The following is a 17773-nucleotide window of genomic DNA, read 5'->3' as shown; positions in this document are numbered from 1 at the left end:
CGATCAACTTGAAATTATAGTTTGTAAACTTGATACAGAAAATTAATGCAACATCTACCGTATTGAAACAGAATATATAAGTATTGCAACTTAATTTTAAAAATGAATGCAATGGCTCCCTAAACCGCCAACGAACACCACGCCTTAATAATGTAATGTGTATTTCAAATTGTAATATTGCTGCCATTTGACTTTAACACACTACACAATTTGATTTCACGTAAAATGACCTTTTGTAGTTGAAACACCTTTTCGCTCCTAAAAGCATTTTAACTACTGTGTATTTCCCTGTCCTTCAACAGGAGTCGTATGTGTGGAAGATGTACCAGAGAGATGCTGGGACTTCTTCCCTGCTGGGGACTGTTCAGGAAGCAGTATGAGGACCTGCTTGGGTAGAGAGGACACCTAACACGACTTTAGCTAGCTACCCTACCTGGGTAGAGAGGACACTTAACACTTCCCAGTTACCCTAAAACAACACTGTCTGTATTTGAGAGTCTACTCCAAAACCTTACATCCTGTCTGAGGCAGCCTTCTTACGTCACTTCAACAACATTTAATGGATACGTTTTCTATCTGGGTAGAGGACACCAGAACACTACCCAGCTACCCTACAACACTATCTGGGTAGAGGACACCAGAACACTACCCAGCTACCCTACAACACTATCTGGGTAGAGGACACCAGAACACTACCCAGCTACCCTACAACACTATCTGGGTAGAGGACACCAGAACACTACCCTGCTACCCTACAACACTATCTGGTAGAGAGGATACCAGAACACTACCCAGCTACCCTACAACACTATCTGGGTAGAGGACACCAGAACACTACCCAGCTACCCTACAACACTATCTGGGTAGAGGACACCAGAACACTACCCAGCTACCCTACAACACTATCTGGGTAGAGGACACCAGAACACTACCCAGCTACCCTACAACACTATCTGGGTAGAGGACACCAGAACACTACCCAGCTACCCTACAACACTATCTGGTAGAGGACACCAGAACACTACCCAGCTACCCTACAACACTATCTGGGTAGAGGACACCAGAACACTACCCAGCTACCCTACAACACTATCTGGGTAGAGGACACCAGAACACTACCCAGCTACCCTACAACACTATCTGGTAAGACACCAGCACACTACCCAGCTACCCTACAACATATCTGGGTAGAGAGGACACCAGAACACTACCCTGCTACCCTACAACACTATCTGGGTAGAGGACACCAGAACACTACCCAGCTACCCTACAACACTATCTGGTAAAGACTAACTCACTTGAACCTTAAATGGAACATGAAATCTAGCTCTTCTGCTGCCATTGTATCCATCATACAGTATCACCTATGAAATGGCAAGCCACTACTGAGGAGAGACTGGGTTGACGAAGACGATGATTGGACGTGGTGTTTTGAATTTACATTGTAAAGAAAAGTACTTTGCCTGTTACTAAAAGATAGGTCACTGTCACGGTGACACCTTGTTTGCTCTTTGAACGCAAATGGTTATATTCATTTGATTTGTTATGATGACACATTACCCTTTTCACTTGCTTACCCCAAAACTGTTGCACAAATCAAAGTGTCATATATTCAACTTCTGATTCAAAACCAGAGACAACATCCTGGTACTTTGCAAGCCAGGAAAGGTAGAGGAGAACAGAGAATCAACCGCTTTGTGGAAAAACAGAAGCTTTTGCCAGTTTCCGAAGCCAATGGGGCATGTTTCATTTATTATCTTCCTATGAATTGGTCTCTAGCGTTTGAACCGTTGTAAGCTATTATGGCTATATCCCAGTCCTGAACGCTTAGACTCTCTCGAACATGGACATGTCTAGACGTTGAACCAATGTGGAATAGATGTTGAATTGACGTCTGTGCCCAATGGGTCTAAGAAGTTGAATATATAAAACTTTGATAAACTTGATAAACATAAAATGAATGCAACATCTACYGTATTGAAACAGAATATATAAGTATTGAATTTGAATATTACATTGAAATTGAATTTCAAAAAGGTATGCGATTTATTCATTCAATTCAGTTTTTAAAAATCAGGAAATACAACATCAATTTATGAATTCAATGTGTGCATTACAAATTGTTAGATATTCGATTCAATATCCTAATACAAATTCAAAATGGTGTAATTCAAATACAGTTTCTGTTGGCACTGAAATCACTCCATAGTTCTATTCCAGTGGTAGAGTTTCAATGACCGAGATTGAGACCTGACCAGTGTGTTCATATGATAAAGAGAAGTGTTGTTGTACGTACCTGACCAGTGTGTTTATATGATAGAGAGAAGTGTTGTTGTACGCACCTGACCAGTGTGTTCATATGATAGAGAGAAGTGTTGTTGTACGTACCTGACCAGTGTGTTCATCCATCATGAAACAAGACAAAGATTCAAATAAATTGAATTTTTTCTTTCTTCTAATAATTGAAGAATTGTTTCGGCAGTGATATAGTAATATTGTAGGTAACTGAATACAGAATTGATATCCGATGTTTCTCTTTTAGATTGCTGGAGTATAGGGATTATTGTCGATGCCGAGTATTAATTACTTTATTTTATTGACTTATTATTTTTTGTTTGTAGATGTTGCAAGGGGCGCCATCAACGGCTTTGTATGCACGGAGGCCTGAAGGTGCTTATGACGTGTTATGTTATCTGAACGCTAGGACAATTACGCAGTGAGACTGGCAGTTGGAAATTACCGTGAGAAGGCCAGTCCATTTCATGACAATTTATGTGAGACGGCGTCATGCCTTACTGAAAAATTATCGTGAGACGGCACGTCTTCGGACATTACAGGTGAGAAGGCAGTCTCTTCACCCCGTTAATGACAATTACATGTGAGATCTGGCAGTTTACGGATTACCCTCCACCGTGAGAAGGCAGTCATTTACATGACAATATATCGTGAGACCGGCAGTCAGGACATTACGTGAGAAGGCAGTATTTACATGAAAATACCGGTGGAGACCCGGAGTCCGGCATTACGTGAGACGGAGTTACGGACAATTAACCAGTCGAGAAGGCAGCCTTCTCACCCGCTGCCAACCTTACCCCTTCGTGAGACGGCAAGTCACACGGACACACTATATTCGTGAGAAGCGCAGTCCGGACAATTACCGTGAGACGCGCTCCACCCTTCAGTCACGGCAATTTCGCCGTGAGACGGCGTCCACGGCATTAAGTAGGACAGCAGACATTTCTCCTGTGCTCTCTGACGCCATAGCGACGCAAGACATTCTCCCTGTTGCTCTCTGACCATGCAGACAGCAGACATCTCTGGTGCTCTGCCATGCGACAGCAGACATTCTCCCTGTGCTCTCTGACCATGAGACGACAGACAAATTCCATGTGCTACTCTGACCCATTAGCATGACGACAGACATTCTCCTGTTGCTCTCTGACCATATTTAGAGCGACAGACATTCTCTGTGCTTCTGACCGTAGGCGAAGACAGAACTTCGCTGTGCTCTTCTGACCCATAGCAGACAGACAGACATTCTCGCTGTGCTTCTGACGCGTAGAGACAGAAGACATCCTGCTGTGTCTCTGACCATAGCCGACAGACGACATTCACCTGGTCGCCTCTCTGAGGATGCAGCGACAGACATTTTCTTCCTGTGCTCTCTGACCATAAAAGCCCCCCCCAGACAGACGACATTTTCTCTCCCTGTGCTCTCTGAACCAACGTAGCAGACAGACCGTCTATCTCCTGGTGTCTCTGACAATAGCAACAGAAGACATTTCTCCCTGTGCTCTCTGACATATGGACAGACAGACATTCTCCCTGTGCTCTCTGACCATAGCGACAGACAGACATTCTCGCTGTTGCTCTCTGCCATAGCAGACAGCCAGACTCTCTGTGCTCTTGACGCATAGCCAGACAGACAGACATCTCCTGTGCTTTCTGATGTAGCAGACAGACAGACATTCTTCCGTGGCTCTCTGACCATAGCAGACAGACAGACATCCTCCTGTGGCTCTTGACGTAGAGACAGACAGAACATCCCGTGCTCTCTGACAGTAGCAGACAGACGACATCCTCCCTGTGCTTCTGACTGTAAGAGACAGACGAACATTTCCTGTGCTCTCTGACCGTAGCAGACAGACGACTGCTCTGTGTCTCTGACCCTAGCAGACGACGACATATCCTGTGTCTCTGACCTTGGCAGACGACAGACGATTCTCTGTGCTCTCTGCCCATGCAGACAGACAGACATCCTCCTGTGCTTTCTGACGGCGTAGAGACAGACAGACATCTCCTGTGCTCTCTAACTGTAGCAGCAGACAGACTCCTCCAACAGACGGTATTCTTGTATTGTAACATGGCTAACTTAGCTAGCTAACTACATTTGTGAGAAAATAGTTTTATATCAAGTGGCAGTCTAGTACGTTACAAGTTTGGTGGTCATGAGATAGACAGCTAACCATCTGAGCTAAGCAACAATTGTACAAGTAAATTTTAGATTTGAAAATTCCAACAGGTGTGAAATTTAGGAATACCGTGCAACTACCCCAAGATCAGGTTTATTTAGCTTTTTTAATATTTTTTGCTGACGTTTGATGAAAACTGTCCGTTTTGCCATAGCTTCATTGGTTTTCACGAGTTTTGAAACAAAAGCCTGTCAAGGTGTCGGACTCGACGACGAGTTGATATCCATTGGAGAGCTGCGATTGGTTGCCGCAAAATTCTGGGGCAGGGTTGCGAAGGGTCACTATAATCAGTTTGAACTCATGTACTCAGTCAGCATATAATGTTCTTCGCTTTTAATGCGGACGTAAGATGGCAATTATAATCAGGTAACTCAACAACCGATCTCGTGTTGCACCTAATGTTAGGCACTAAATGTTCTGTGACCTGTTTACTCACAGGGTCTGTCTGGTTGTTAGCCCTGTTTATTCACAGGGGTTTGTTCTGGTTGCCTGTTTTATCAACGGGCTCTGGTTCTGTGTGACCTGTTTTATCAAAGGGGCTCTGTTCTCGTGACACATGTTTATCAACAGGGGCTCTGTTCTTGGTGACCTGTCTTTATCACGGGGCTCTGTACAGCACCTTTATGTTCTGGTGACCCTGTTCTTATACAGGGCGCTCTGTTCTCGGTGCACTGTTATCAACAGGGGTTGTTCTGGTGACACTGTTTATCAACCAGGGGTTTGTTCTGGTGACCCGTTTATCAACAGGGGCTCTGTTCTGGGTGCGGCTGTTTATCACAGGGGTTGTAGACCAATTGTTCTGGTGACTGTTTATCAACAGGGCTCTGTTCTGGTGACCTGTTTACAACAGGGGTCTGTTCTGGTGACCTAGTTTATCAACAGGGGGCTCTGTTCTGGTTACCGTTCTATCACAGGGGCTCTGTGCATCTCTAATGTTATGGATGACTCCCTGTTTTATACAGGGGCTTTGTTCTGGTGAAACCTGCTTTATAAAGGGGCTCTGTTCCTGGTGACCCTCGGCTTTATAACAGGGGCTCGTTCTGGTGACCTGTTTACTCAGGGGCTTGTTTCTGGGTAGCCTGTTCTATAAAGGGGCTCTGTAGCACTATGTTCTGGTGACCTTCTTGTTTATCACAGGGCTTCTGTATCATTGGTGACCCCTGTATTATCAACAGGGTCTGTTCTGGTGACCCTTCTGTTTATCAAAGGGGTTGTTTGGTGACAGCTGTTTATCAAGGGGTCTGTTCTGGTGACCTGTTTATCACGGGGCTCTTGTAGCACTAATGTTCTGGTGACATGTTTATCAACAGGGGCTTGTTCTGGTGCCCCCCCTGTTTTTATTACAGGGGCTCTTTTTATCTCTGTGTGACCTGTTTTCAACAGGGGCTCTCGTTTGGTGACCTGTTTTCACAGGGGCTCCTGTGCAACGAATGCTTCTCCTGGTGACCTCTGTTTATCAACGCGGATCTGTTCTGGTGAGCCTGTTTATCAACAGGGGCTCTGTTCTGGTGACCCTGTTTAATAAAGGGGCTCTGTAGCACCTATGTTCTGGTGAACCTGTTTATCACAGGGGCTCGTAGCACCTAATGTTCTTGGTTTTAGCTGAGAACATATGCTGTTGGATAAGAACGTCGATCTACACACGATCAAGTCATAGACTTTGGTCTGGTCATAAGATGGACAGGTCGGCGACGGAGCTTTAAAAGATTTTCGGAACATCCTGAATTGTGGGTAAGTATTTCAAGGGCACTTGAGGAAGGATCCATGTTTATGTATACAGGCTTCATCTACATTTCTCATTTACTGATTTTAACAATAGACTATGTTGGAGAGAATGTGTGTGGTGTGACCTTGTGTTGATGCTGTAGTGTTGTGGCCCATTGTGTAGTGAGAGAACTCGTGTCGTTGTTGTGATTAATGTGTCTGTTTGCTGTAGTGGAGACGTACTGTAGTGTGTTTGTGATTAAATGTGTTGTATTGTGTAGTGGAGAGACTGTAGTGTGTTGTGATAATGTTGTATGATTGTGGTAGTCGGAGAGACTGTGTGTGGTTGGTGATAATGTGGTAATGTATTCGTGATCATGTTTCATGTATTGTGTAGTGGGAGAGACTGTAGTTGTTGTGATAATGTGTATGTATTGGTGTACAGTGCGCTTAGAGACTGAGTGTGTTGTGATAATGGGTATTTAATTGATGTAGTGGGAGAGCTCGTCAGTGTGGCTTGTGATATTACTCCGTGTATGTTATCTCGTCGTATTTCGCGGAGAGCAAATCTGTAGTTGTGCCTTCGTGATACATATGCGTGTATCGCTATTCTGCCGTGATCAACCTTGTGTATGTGTTGTGTAGCCCTTGGGAGACTCGTAGTGTGTTCACGTGCCATAATTCGTGTAATATTGTGTAGCGCCTGGATGCCTTCAGAGCCCCCCTTTGTAGTTGTGTTTCGTGACTAACTTCGCCCCTCCTCCACCCATTCTCGTGTCTATGTTTTTCTCGGTGTAATAGTTTATCTAGTGTATGTGTCAGTTTGTTGGGTGTTGGGACTCTACAGCCGTCTGGGCGCCGCAGGTATGATACAGGAGTGCCCTCTCTGGTACACGACTAAGAGGAACCTGGGTAGGTGGCTGAACTATGGATAATGTCTGAGTGTAACGGCAACTGAATGCCTCTCCTCTAAGCAGACCTCTGATTAACCTGGAGGGGCTTGGGAATTAGTCAGGTAGGTTAACGGGTGATGCCAGGTCCTTCCACCACAGGTGACTAAGAGTTTTCGAACCTGGAGGGCTGAATAGTTCAGGTAGGAAACTGATGCCTCTTCGCCACAGCGACCTAAGGCTGACTATCAGGTAGGGAACTGATGCCTCTCCACTACAGACTGAACCTGGATGGCTGAACTAGGTAGGTACTGATGCCTCTCCACCACAGGCTGATAGTCCTGGTAGGACTGATGCTCTCCCCAAGGCTGAACTGTCCAGGTAGGAACTGATGCCTCTCCACTACAGACTGAACTGGAGGCTGAACTGGTCCAGGTAGGTACTGATGCCTCTCCACACAGCTGAACCTGGAGGCTGAACTGTCAGGTAGGTATGATGCCTCTCCACACAGACTGAACCTGGGGCTGAACTGTCCAGGTAGGACTGATGCCTCTCCACTACAGACTGAACCTGGAGCTGAACTGGTCAGGTAGGTAACTGATGCCTCTCCACTACAGACTGAACCTGGAGGCTGAACTAGTCCAGGTAGGTACTGATGCCTCTCCACCACAGACTGAACCTGGAGGCTGAACTGGTCCAGGTAGGAACTGATGCCTCTCCACTACAGACTGAACCTGGAGGCTGAACTAGTCCAGGTAGGAACTGATGCCTCTCCAACAGACTGAACCTGGAGGCTGAACTAGTCCAGGTAGGAACTGATGCCTCTCCACTACAGACTGAACCTGGAGGCTGAACTAGTCCAGGTAGGAACTGATGCCTCTCCACTACAGACTGAACCTGGAGCTGACTAGTCCAGTAGGTACTGATGCCTCTCCACCACAGACTGAACCTGGAGGCTGAACTAGTCCTGGTAGGTACTGATGCCTCTCACTACAGATGAACTAGCTGGTAGGTATGAGCCTCTCCACAGATGAACCTGGAGGCTGAACTAGTCCAGGTAGGAACTGATGCCTCTCCACCACAGACTGAACCTGGAGGCTGAACTAGTCCTGGTAGGGTACTGATGTCCTCTCACACAAGACTGAACCTGGAGGCTGAACTAGTCCAGGTAGGGTACTGATGCTCTCCACCACAGACTGAACCTGGAGGCTGAACTAGTCCAGGTAGGGTACTGATGCCTCTCCACCACAGACTGAACCTGGAGGCTGACTAGTCTGTAGGTACTGGCCCCACACAGATGAACCTGAGTGACTAGTCCAGGTAGGAACTGATGCCTCTCCACCACAGACTGAACTGGAGGCTGAACTAGTCGTGTTGGCCTAGAAGCTGACTGGAGCTTATCGATGCTTTTTTCTCCATTGGGTTGGTGTTGGGCGTCTACACCTCCTTAGGCATCTAGACTAGCGTATTCAGAAGTGTTGTAATATTACCATGGAAACCTGTTTGAATTCTTTTGTTTTCAGAGCGTTCCCAGAAAGTCATTGTCTAAGTATTGGTAATGTAATGGTCAGTCACCAAGTGTATTTGGGTTGAATCCAGATGTATTATCTAATCCTGTGGTTATTTATCAGGTGACCTCTTCCGGTGGAGCTACCCACTATGACCATGGCACCAAACAAGAACTCTGTAGCGCTGGGTCTGTTTAAGCTTACTGTCCCAGGAGTCCCAGCAGCTCAGAAAGGCCTTACTCCAAGCCTGGGCGTTTCCTGTGCTGTGAGCACAGCCCCAGGCACTGTTCCTCTGGGCTCCTCAGCTGCCAAGACCCTGTGGTGGATGACATGGATAAAGATTTGGACCAGCTGCTCAGTCTACAGAGCTCAGTCTCAGAACCTTCCGCGTCCCAAACTGGCACGCTTGTGGAGGTTCCGAATAAACGTGAGTACCCAGCTGGCGCCTAACATTTTTGTTCTGTTCAGCAATGTTGTAATTAGATTATACACAGTTGCAGACTATTCAGTGTGGAAAAGACCTTGTTGCTACAACAACCCATCACTTAACAGTAACCTAAAGAAAGGCATTGATAATTTGCTAGCAACATACAGAGAAACAAGATGGAAAATTGTTGGTTTCGTGAGTACTAGGGAGAGTGCAACTTTATGTGGTTTTTTTTTCAGCAGCATTAGAGGAGAGGGAGGAGCTTGTTCAGGTTGAGGAGAGGGAGGAGTGTTCAGAGGAGGAGAGGGAGGAGCTAGTTCCAGAGGAGGAGGATAAGAAGCAGGAGACACAGCAGGCAAAGGAGGAGATTCAGAAGAAGGAGGTGGTGACAGAGGAGGACCTGGAAGACTGGCTGGACAGCATGATCTCCTGACCCTGAACTCTAACCTTTTGACCTTGTCTGACCGTCCAGACCCCAGTTCAGCCCTTATCACATAACGAGTACATCCCTCAGCCCTAACAGTCTTACATCATATTCTAATCCACCACAGTCAACACATGGAGCACTGCTTATATAACGGCAGATTCAGTAATATACTTTTCATAAGATCGACTTTGGACGAAGGCATTGTTGGGAGTTCTTTCCCTCCCATTTGACTGATTCACATCAAGTCCCATGTTTTCTCCATCCTACCGACTACCCTGGATGGTTTGGCTGTGGCGCTGTACCCTTCGAAGTCAAAGGACATGAATTTCCTATTCCTTGTGCTTGTCAGACACGGCAAGGGACACACACTCACACAGATTTTCCCTCTGAAAGGTTTCTGTAATTGGATCGATGTTGTGAGTTAGTTGACAGCCCATGGAATACAGACATGGTTTATTGCATTGGTTAATTTATTCATTTCCATCCACCCTCTTCTCAGAAAGAAATGCAGTTTTACCAAAGCTACTACATATAAATGGCCATACAATTGCAGTTCACTGTTTTTTCTGTGTTCAATAAATCTTCAACCATGTTTTTTTCCTCAGCTTGTAATTTCTACTATGGAAAGAAAGGTGTACAGGCAGACAAGGACACTGTAGTTTGGAACAAATCCAAACTGAGCAACAATTACACAATGGGTATCTAGATTTATTTATTTTTCTTCCAAAAGGCTATCCCTACTGTAGCTAGGTAATTCTAATCTAATCCACGAAGGGTGTCAAGTTCTCATTTTAAGGCACATTGGCACTTTATAAACAACTATAATGGGCTCAAGACTTGAAGGACCCTTTTTAAAATGTCTCATTCACCAAGCTAATTAGATTCGGACCAAGTTCAATAAAAAGGTAGAATAGGTCTATTTAATTTTCTAGTCAAGTTTCATCATTATCACCACCACAATTCACATTCTAGCATCAATCTTGTGTTTTGGGTTCTCAGTTAATATATTGGGTATTAATATCATGGCTTGTACATTCAATCACTCAAGCTGTACCCTACATATATCAATGGCTCCACTCTACCAAACAACACACATTGTGCAACAGTTTTGGGGGTAAGCAAGTGAAAAGGGTAATGTGTCATCATAACAAATCAAATGAATATAACCATTTGCGTTCAAAGAGCAAACAAGGTGTCACCGTGACAGTGACCTATCTTTTAGTAACAGGCAAAGTACTTTTCTTTACAATGTAAATTCAAAACACCACGTCCAATCATCGTCTTCGTCAACCAGTCTCTCCTCAGTAGTGGCTTGCCATTTCATTAGGTGATACTGTATGATGGATACAATGGCAGCAGAAGAGCTAGATTTCATGTTCCATTTAAGGTTCAAGTGAGTTAGTCTTTACCAGATAGTGTTGTAGGGTAGCTGGGTAGTGTTCTGGTGTCCTCTACCCAGATAGTGTTGTAGGGTAGCAGGGTAGTGTTCTGGTGTCCTCTCTACCCAGATATGTTGTAGGGTAGTGGGTAGTGCTGGTGTCCTCTACCAGATAGTGTTGTAGGGTAGCTGGGTAGTGTTCTGGTGTCCTCTACCCAGATAGTGTTGTAGGGTAGCTGGGTAGTGTTTCTGGTGTCCTCTACCCAGATAGTGTTGTAGGGTAGCTGGTAGTGTTCTGGTGTCTCTACCCAGATAGTGTTGTAGGGTAGCTGGGTAGTGTTCTGGTGTCCTCTACCCAGATAGTGTTGTAGGGTAGCTGGGTAGTGTTCTGGTGTCCTCTACCCAGATAGTGTTGTAGGGTAGCTGGGTAGTGTTTGGTGTCCTCTACCCAGATAGTGTTGTAGGTAGCTGGTAGTGTTCTGGTGTCCTCTACCCAGATAGTGTTGTAGGGTAGCTGGGTAGTGTTCTGGTATCCTCTCTACCCAGATAGTGTTGTAGGGTAGCAGGGTAGTGTTCTGGTGTCCTCTACCCAGATAGTGTTGTAGGGTAGCTGGTAGTGTTCTGGTGTCCTCTACCAGATAGTGTTGTAGGGTAGCTGGTAGTGTTCTGGTGTCCTCTACCCAGATAGTGTTGTAGGGTAGCTGGTAGTGTTCTGGTGTCCTCTACCCAGATAGAAACGTATCCATTAAATGTTGTTGAAGTGACGTAAGAAGGCTGCCTCAGACAGGATGTAAGGTTTGTGAGTAGACTCTCAAATACAGACAGTGTTTGTTTTAGGGTAACTGGGAAGTGTTAAGTGTCCTCTCTACAGGTAGGGTAGCTAGCTAAAGTCCGTGTTAGGTGTCCTCTCTACCCAAGCAGGTCCTCATACTGCTTCCTGAAACAGTCCCCAGCAGGGAAGAAGTCCCAGCATCTCTCCTGGTACATCTTCCACACATACGACTCCTGTTGAAGGACAGGGAAATACACAGTAGTTAAAATGCTTTTAGGAGCGAAAAGGTGTTTCAACTACAAAAGGTCTTTTTACGTGAAATCAAATTGTGTAGTGTGTTAAAGTCAAATGGCAGCAATATTACAATTTGAAATACACATTACATTATTAAGGCGTGGTGTCGTTGGCGGTTTAGGGAGCCATTGCATTCATTTTTAAAATTAAGTTGCAATACTTTATATTCTGTTTCAATACGGTAGATGTTGCATTAATTTTCTGTATCAAGTTTACAAAACTATATTTCAATTGTGCATTCGAAAAATATTCAGACCCCTTGACTCTTTCCACATTTAATTAGGTTACAGCCTTATTCTAATATWGATTTTTTTAACTCATCAATCTACACACAATACCCCATAATGACAGAGCAAAAAACAGGTTTGTAGACATTTTTGCAAATCTATAAAACAAAAAAAAACTGAAATATCACATTTACATAAGTATTCAGACCCTTTACTCAGTACTTTTGTTGGGGCACCTATTTTAATCCATTTTAGAGTAAGGTTGTAATGTAACAAAATGTGGAAAAAGTGAAGGGGTCTGAATACTTTCTGAATGCACTGTATATATTTCCACACTAAATAATACTGTGAAATGGTGCCATTTATTATAATGTCATTTTCATGTAAAAGCCGTTTGAAAAGACCGCCTGAAATTTCAGCCTGTTGTGGTGGGATGGAGTTTTGGCCTGCCCGGTGACATCACCAGGTGGTATAAGTTAATAGACAAATCAGTAAGAGTTTCAAACCTCTGCCAATAAACGTTCAGGTTACAGATTCCTCCCATTAGGCTCATCCAATTAGGCCTCTCACTCCCAGACAGTCCGAGCTAAATTCTTCCTTGACAAATTTGGTCTTCGCTAAAAAGCTATTTTTGTTTCTTTTTGACACTTTTAATTTGAAAAAAAAATAACAGTAAGGTACTTATTTGTTACCTAGAAATTATTTGATATTGAGATAAAAACGGCTGAATTGGGCCTTTAATTTAAGGTTAGGGTTAGGCATTAATTAGGGTTAGTTTTAAAATCAGATTTTATGACTTTGTGGCTGTGCCAGCTAGTTACCACTCTGCAGAGCTGCCTCCAGAACAAGATTCGTGACAAAAAACACTAACATGCATTGAGATGTCCCMCTGATCTACAGTCTAGTGATTCAAATGTCTGTGTGGCCTTCTGACAGTGTCTGGTGGTGTTATTGCCACATGCCTGTTTTCCGTTGTGAGTGACGGAGGACAGGATGGTCCKSAGGGTCTTGAAGCCCATGGCGATGTCCAGCAGATGGGCAGCGAAGAAGAAGTTGTTATAGTGCCCCAGGATGGACATGGTGGCGTACCAGATCAGGTACAGGAACGACTGACATGACAGAACAAGGAAATGTGAAGCTCATGCCATCACTTTTTCACTCTAAAAATCTACTTGAAATTCCTAGTCCTTTCCCCTTTGTGTTCGCAGATTGTAAGGGATAGGTGTAAGCAGTAGGGTGATGGCTCCAGCTAGCCTTCTGATGGCCTCAGGGTGGTTTGACTATACTGCTTACACCTATCCAGAGCCTTATTGTCAGCCACAAACACTGCAGGGGGAGGAGCTAGGTTGACAGTTTGTCTTTATTGAGGGAGTAAACACTTACGTTGTCAGTCAGCACCACTCCCATTTTCCAGATGTGGTACTGGTGTCGATAGAGCTCAACCTGCCATTAGGAAACAGACAGATGTTTCTTAACGTTGAATTAAACCAAGTTACCCACCCATTCACAAATATAGTATCATGTCTTTTACTGTGACGATATGAGAGGCTTACTTTCTCACCAGCGGTTAACTCAACTGAGACGCTATGTATTTCACTGTGTTTATTAGCTACGTGTTTATTACCAGTGCATTTATCAGATTTATTTGATATAACGATGGTTAACAATTCATATTTAACTAATAGTAAGACATTTCTGTCCTACTAATGTCTGTGTTTTCATGGTCTCCACTCTAGGTGGGGGTGAAGTGACTATGCTTAGATAATACACTGCTGCTACTCACTGTTTACAGGAGAGGAGGGGAGGGAGGGGGAGGGAGGGAGGGAGGGAGGGAGGGAGGTCATGTAAATTGTCCGGTGGTGATTTTATTAATTGTTCAGCATCTAATGGCTTGGGGGTAGAAGCTGTTAAGGATCCTCTTGGTCCTAGACTTGGCGCTCCGGTACCGCTTGCCGTGCAGTAGCAGAGAAAACAGTCTATGACTTGAGTTTTGTTAGGATGATATGAGAAGAGTGGATGTCTCACCAGGATACAAGAGAAGCGCCTCCACCACGTCTCCTGAGTCGGGTCGAAGTCCAGGCGGTCTTATCCAGACCCAACAGCTCAGCTATCCGCTCAGCACCATACAGTCTCCATACTTATTAATGACCTACAGACAGACACATACAGTCTCCATACTTAATTAATGACCTACAGACAGAAAAATGCAGCTCTCCAGACTAATTAATGACCTTTAGACAGAGAGACAGGGAAAGACATTTGATTTGGGTTTATATGATTGCTATACTACACTATGCAGTTATATGTGTATAGTATTAGTGTGGACTTCCGTTGTGAATAAGGGTTTACTTGTACCTTCCGTTTGATAAACTTGTCCAGTAGTTATTGGGGAAGGATCTGAGAAACACAAGAGGGACAACAGATATAGTTCAATGCCTCTCAATTCTTTAGGAACATTCATCTGAAGCTGGTGACATTTTCAACACACTTTTTTATATTGTGTTACACATTGCTTGAATTTTGCAGGAGCTTACCGGAACTGAATAACCGCACCTCAAATGTTCTACTGCTTGAGTTCCTGCACCTCTTATAGATTAGCTCAAAAAGTATTGTGGAGTTCCTGCGACTAAACATAAACAGTATCGGCACCTGTTTCAGTCCAAAGCCAGGTTTTCCTCTGTGGTATGACTCACGGGGTGTTGATGACGAGACGGTCCCACTGTCCCGTGATGTCATCGTCTGCCGGCTGCTCTGTGATGTAGAGACCTTCAAACTCCAACAGCCTGGCGATCCCCTTCTCTCTCTTAAACACCACCAGAGGCACCTGGGAGGGGAATGGATGACAGAGAGAAGGGTGAAAGGAGAAACATGGAGGAAGAAGAGAATAGAAAGACAGAGACAGAGACAGAGACAGAGACAGAGACAGACAGACAGACAGACAGACAGACAGACATACGATAATGATGTGTTGTTTGATGTGAACAGTTGACTGTAATAAACACCAGTCTACTGATTGATAGATTGATTGATTAAATGATTGTAATCACCTTGAGAAAGTATAGCCAACCAAACAGAGGATAGAGAGGGTGGTGTGGAACACAGCCAGGAAACACAGAATAGGAGCCATGTAGCCTGTACTCTCCTCCAGGACAAAGTACTCCTCACCACCTTCTCATCATCATCATCATCAGAACTAGTCCAAGAGTCATCCTCATCATCCTCAGCAGCAGTCACCTGAGGGGAAAACGACCCACAGAGAAAATGTGTTTTTATTTCTTTGACAAGATATGGTAAAAACCCAGCAAACACACACCTCAAAAATCTTGTCTCAAAGTTGAACACACAATAGCCTTGTTATTGACAAGAATGTACAGTGCATTTGGAAAGTATTTAGACCCTTGAATTTTTTCACATTTTGTTTACGTTTACAGCCTTATTCTAAAATTGATTAAATACATGTCCTTATCAATCTACTCACAATATCCCATAATGACAAAGTGAAAAACAGGTTTAGAGAATTTTGCAAATGTATTCAAATTAAAAAAACAGAAATACCTTATTTACATAAGTATGCAGACCGTTTGCTATGAGACTCAAAATAGAGCTCAGGTGCTCCTGTTTCCATTGATCATCCTTGAGATGTTTCTACAACATGATTGGAGTCCACCGGTGGTAAATTAAATTGATTGGACATCATTTGGAAAGGCACACACCTGTCTATTTAAGGTCTCACAGTTGACAGTGCATGTCAGAGCAAAAACCAAGCCATGAGGTCAAAAGATTGTCCGTAGAGGTTTGAGACAGGATTGTGTCAAGGACAGATCTGGGGAACCAAGACTCATCCTAGGGCAGGCCAAATGAGCAATCGGGTAGAAGAGCCTTGGTCAGGGAGGTGACCAAGAACCCAATGGTCACTCTGACAGAGCTCTAGAGTTCCTCTGTGGAGATGGGAGAACCTTCCAGAAGGACAACCATCTTTGCAGCAATCCACCAATCAGGACTATATGATAGAGTGGCCAGACAGAAGCCACTCCTCAGTAAAGGGTACATGACAGCCCAATTGGAGTTTGCCAAAAGGCACCTAAAGACTCTCAGACCATGAGAAACAAGATTCTCTGGTCTGATGAAACGAAGATTAAACTCTTTGGCCTGATTGCCAAGCGTCACATCTGGAGGAAACCTGGCACCATCCCTACGGTGAAGCATGGTGGTGGCAGCATCATGCTGTGGGGATGTTTTTCAGCGGCAGAGACTGGGAGACTAGTCAGGATCGAGGGAAAGATCAACAGAGCAAAGTACAAAGAGATCCTTGATGAAAACCTGCTCCAGAGTGCTCAGGACATCAACTGGGGTGAAGGTTCACCTTCCAACAGGACAACGACCCTAAGCACACAGCCAAGAACAATGCAGGAGTGGCTTTGGGACAAGTCTCTGAATGTCCTTGAGTGGCCTAGCCAGAGCCCGGACTTGAACCCAACCAAACATCTCTGGAGAGACCTGAAAATAGCTGTTCAGTGACACTCCCCATCCAACCTGACAGAGCTTGAGAGTTTCTGCAGAGAAGAATGGGAAAGACTCCCCAAATACAGGTGTGCCAAGCTTGTAGCGTCCTATCCAARAAGTCTCGAGGCTGTACTCGCTGCCAAAGGTGTTTAAACAAAGTACTGAGTAAAGGGTCTGAATACTTACGTAAATGTGATATTTMAGTTTTTTATTCTTAATACATTTTCAAAAATATCTAAAAAACAGTTTTTGCTTCGTCATTATGGGGTATTGTGTGTAGATTGATGAGAATATATATATTTTTTATACATTTTAGAATAATGCTGTAAAGTAACATTTGGAAAATGGAAGGGGACTGAATACTTTCCGAATGTAAATAAAATAAGATTATTATTCGTATCTTGTAGAAGAGAGAGCAAGACAACCCTGTAATGTGTATCACTGTAAATTACCCTGTAGAACAGTAGAATGAAGTTGATGGCAAACGCCACAAACAGAGCCAGGAAACGCATGTTGTAGAAGTTGCGAGCCAGCGTGTTCTGCAAACACATGGAACACAAAGTTAGACATTTAGTCATGATAATACATTTAGTCATGATAATACATTTAGTCATGATAATACATTTAGTCATGATAATACATTTAGTCATGATAATACATAGCAGTCTTCTGAGGTGAGCGTGACTGCAAAGAAGAAGACATGGAAGGTCACTATTGACAGCATGTGGCAGGCGGAATAACAACGGATGTGTGTGAGAGCATCAATTCTGATCAGTCGCTGATCACCGACTAATCAAACGGATTGATCTTCAAATAATAAGCAGTTATTTAGGATGCAAATCAGTTCAGTTAGTCTGCAGTCTCCAACTGCAATATAATAATAATTATAATAACAATAAATATTTACATTTTACTGCACATTTCCCACACTCAATACGCAAAGCTGTAGTCGATCTTGAACAAGTACAATGTCTGATGTATTACCAGCATCTTGGCCTGGTAGACCTCCAGCCCAGCCAAGAAGCTGGCAAAGAAGGAAGTAGGAGCCTCCTTTGATTGGCCGTTTCTGGACTTGGGAACGGGCTTATCCTGAGCCACTTCCTCTTTAGGCTGCTCCGCCTTGACCTTGTCTTCCTTTTCCTTCTTCTCTGTGCTGTGAGAACACAAGATG

General features: G+C 44.1%; 1 protein-coding gene and 1 pseudogene across 2 annotated transcripts; one reads left to right on the top strand and one right to left on the bottom strand.

Annotated features, from left to right (window-relative positions):
• The first annotated feature begins 8712 nt into the window (after positions 1-8712).
• LOC139028632 (cell death regulator Aven-like) lies at positions 8713-10014 on the top strand. Of its 2 annotated transcripts, none has more exons than XM_070446447.1 (2): positions 8713-9001; positions 9244-10014. In XM_070446447.1, exons 1-2 carry the CDS (start codon positions 8905-8907, stop codon positions 9432-9434), a joined length of 288 nt encoding a protein of 95 aa, XP_070302548.1. In that variant the 5' UTR covers positions 8713-8904; the 3' UTR covers positions 9435-10014. The 2 variants fall into 2 exon arrangements, with proteins under 2 accessions (XP_070302548.1, XP_070302547.1); XM_070446446.1 differs by having other exon boundaries at positions 9241-10014.
• Positions 10015-12950: 2936 nt separating this feature from the next.
• The window catches only part of LOC111972863 (ryanodine receptor 3-like), a 7937-nt pseudogene continuing 3114 nt past the window's right edge, over positions 12951-17773 (bottom strand).

This window comes from Salvelinus sp. IW2-2015, linkage group LG14 (genome assembly GCF_002910315.2).
Source record: "Salvelinus sp. IW2-2015 linkage group LG14, ASM291031v2, whole genome shotgun sequence".
Classification (NCBI taxonomy): domain Eukaryota; kingdom Metazoa; phylum Chordata; class Actinopteri; order Salmoniformes; family Salmonidae; genus Salvelinus; species Salvelinus sp. IW2-2015.
The sequence above is the reverse complement of the archived record's forward strand: the minus strand, read 5'-3'. Positions and strand labels throughout refer to the sequence as shown.

Excerpts from the sequence above, each read along its gene's own strand:
- LOC139028632 (XM_070446446.1), top strand. The coding sequence starts at position 8,905 with ATGGATAAAGATTTGGACCAGCTGCTCAGTCTACAGAGCTCAGTCTCA. Across the intron at positions 9,002-9,240 it reads TGTGGAGGTTCCGAATAAAC|CAGCATTAGAGGAGAGGGAG; the intron begins GTGAGTACCCAG and ends TTTTTTTTTCAG.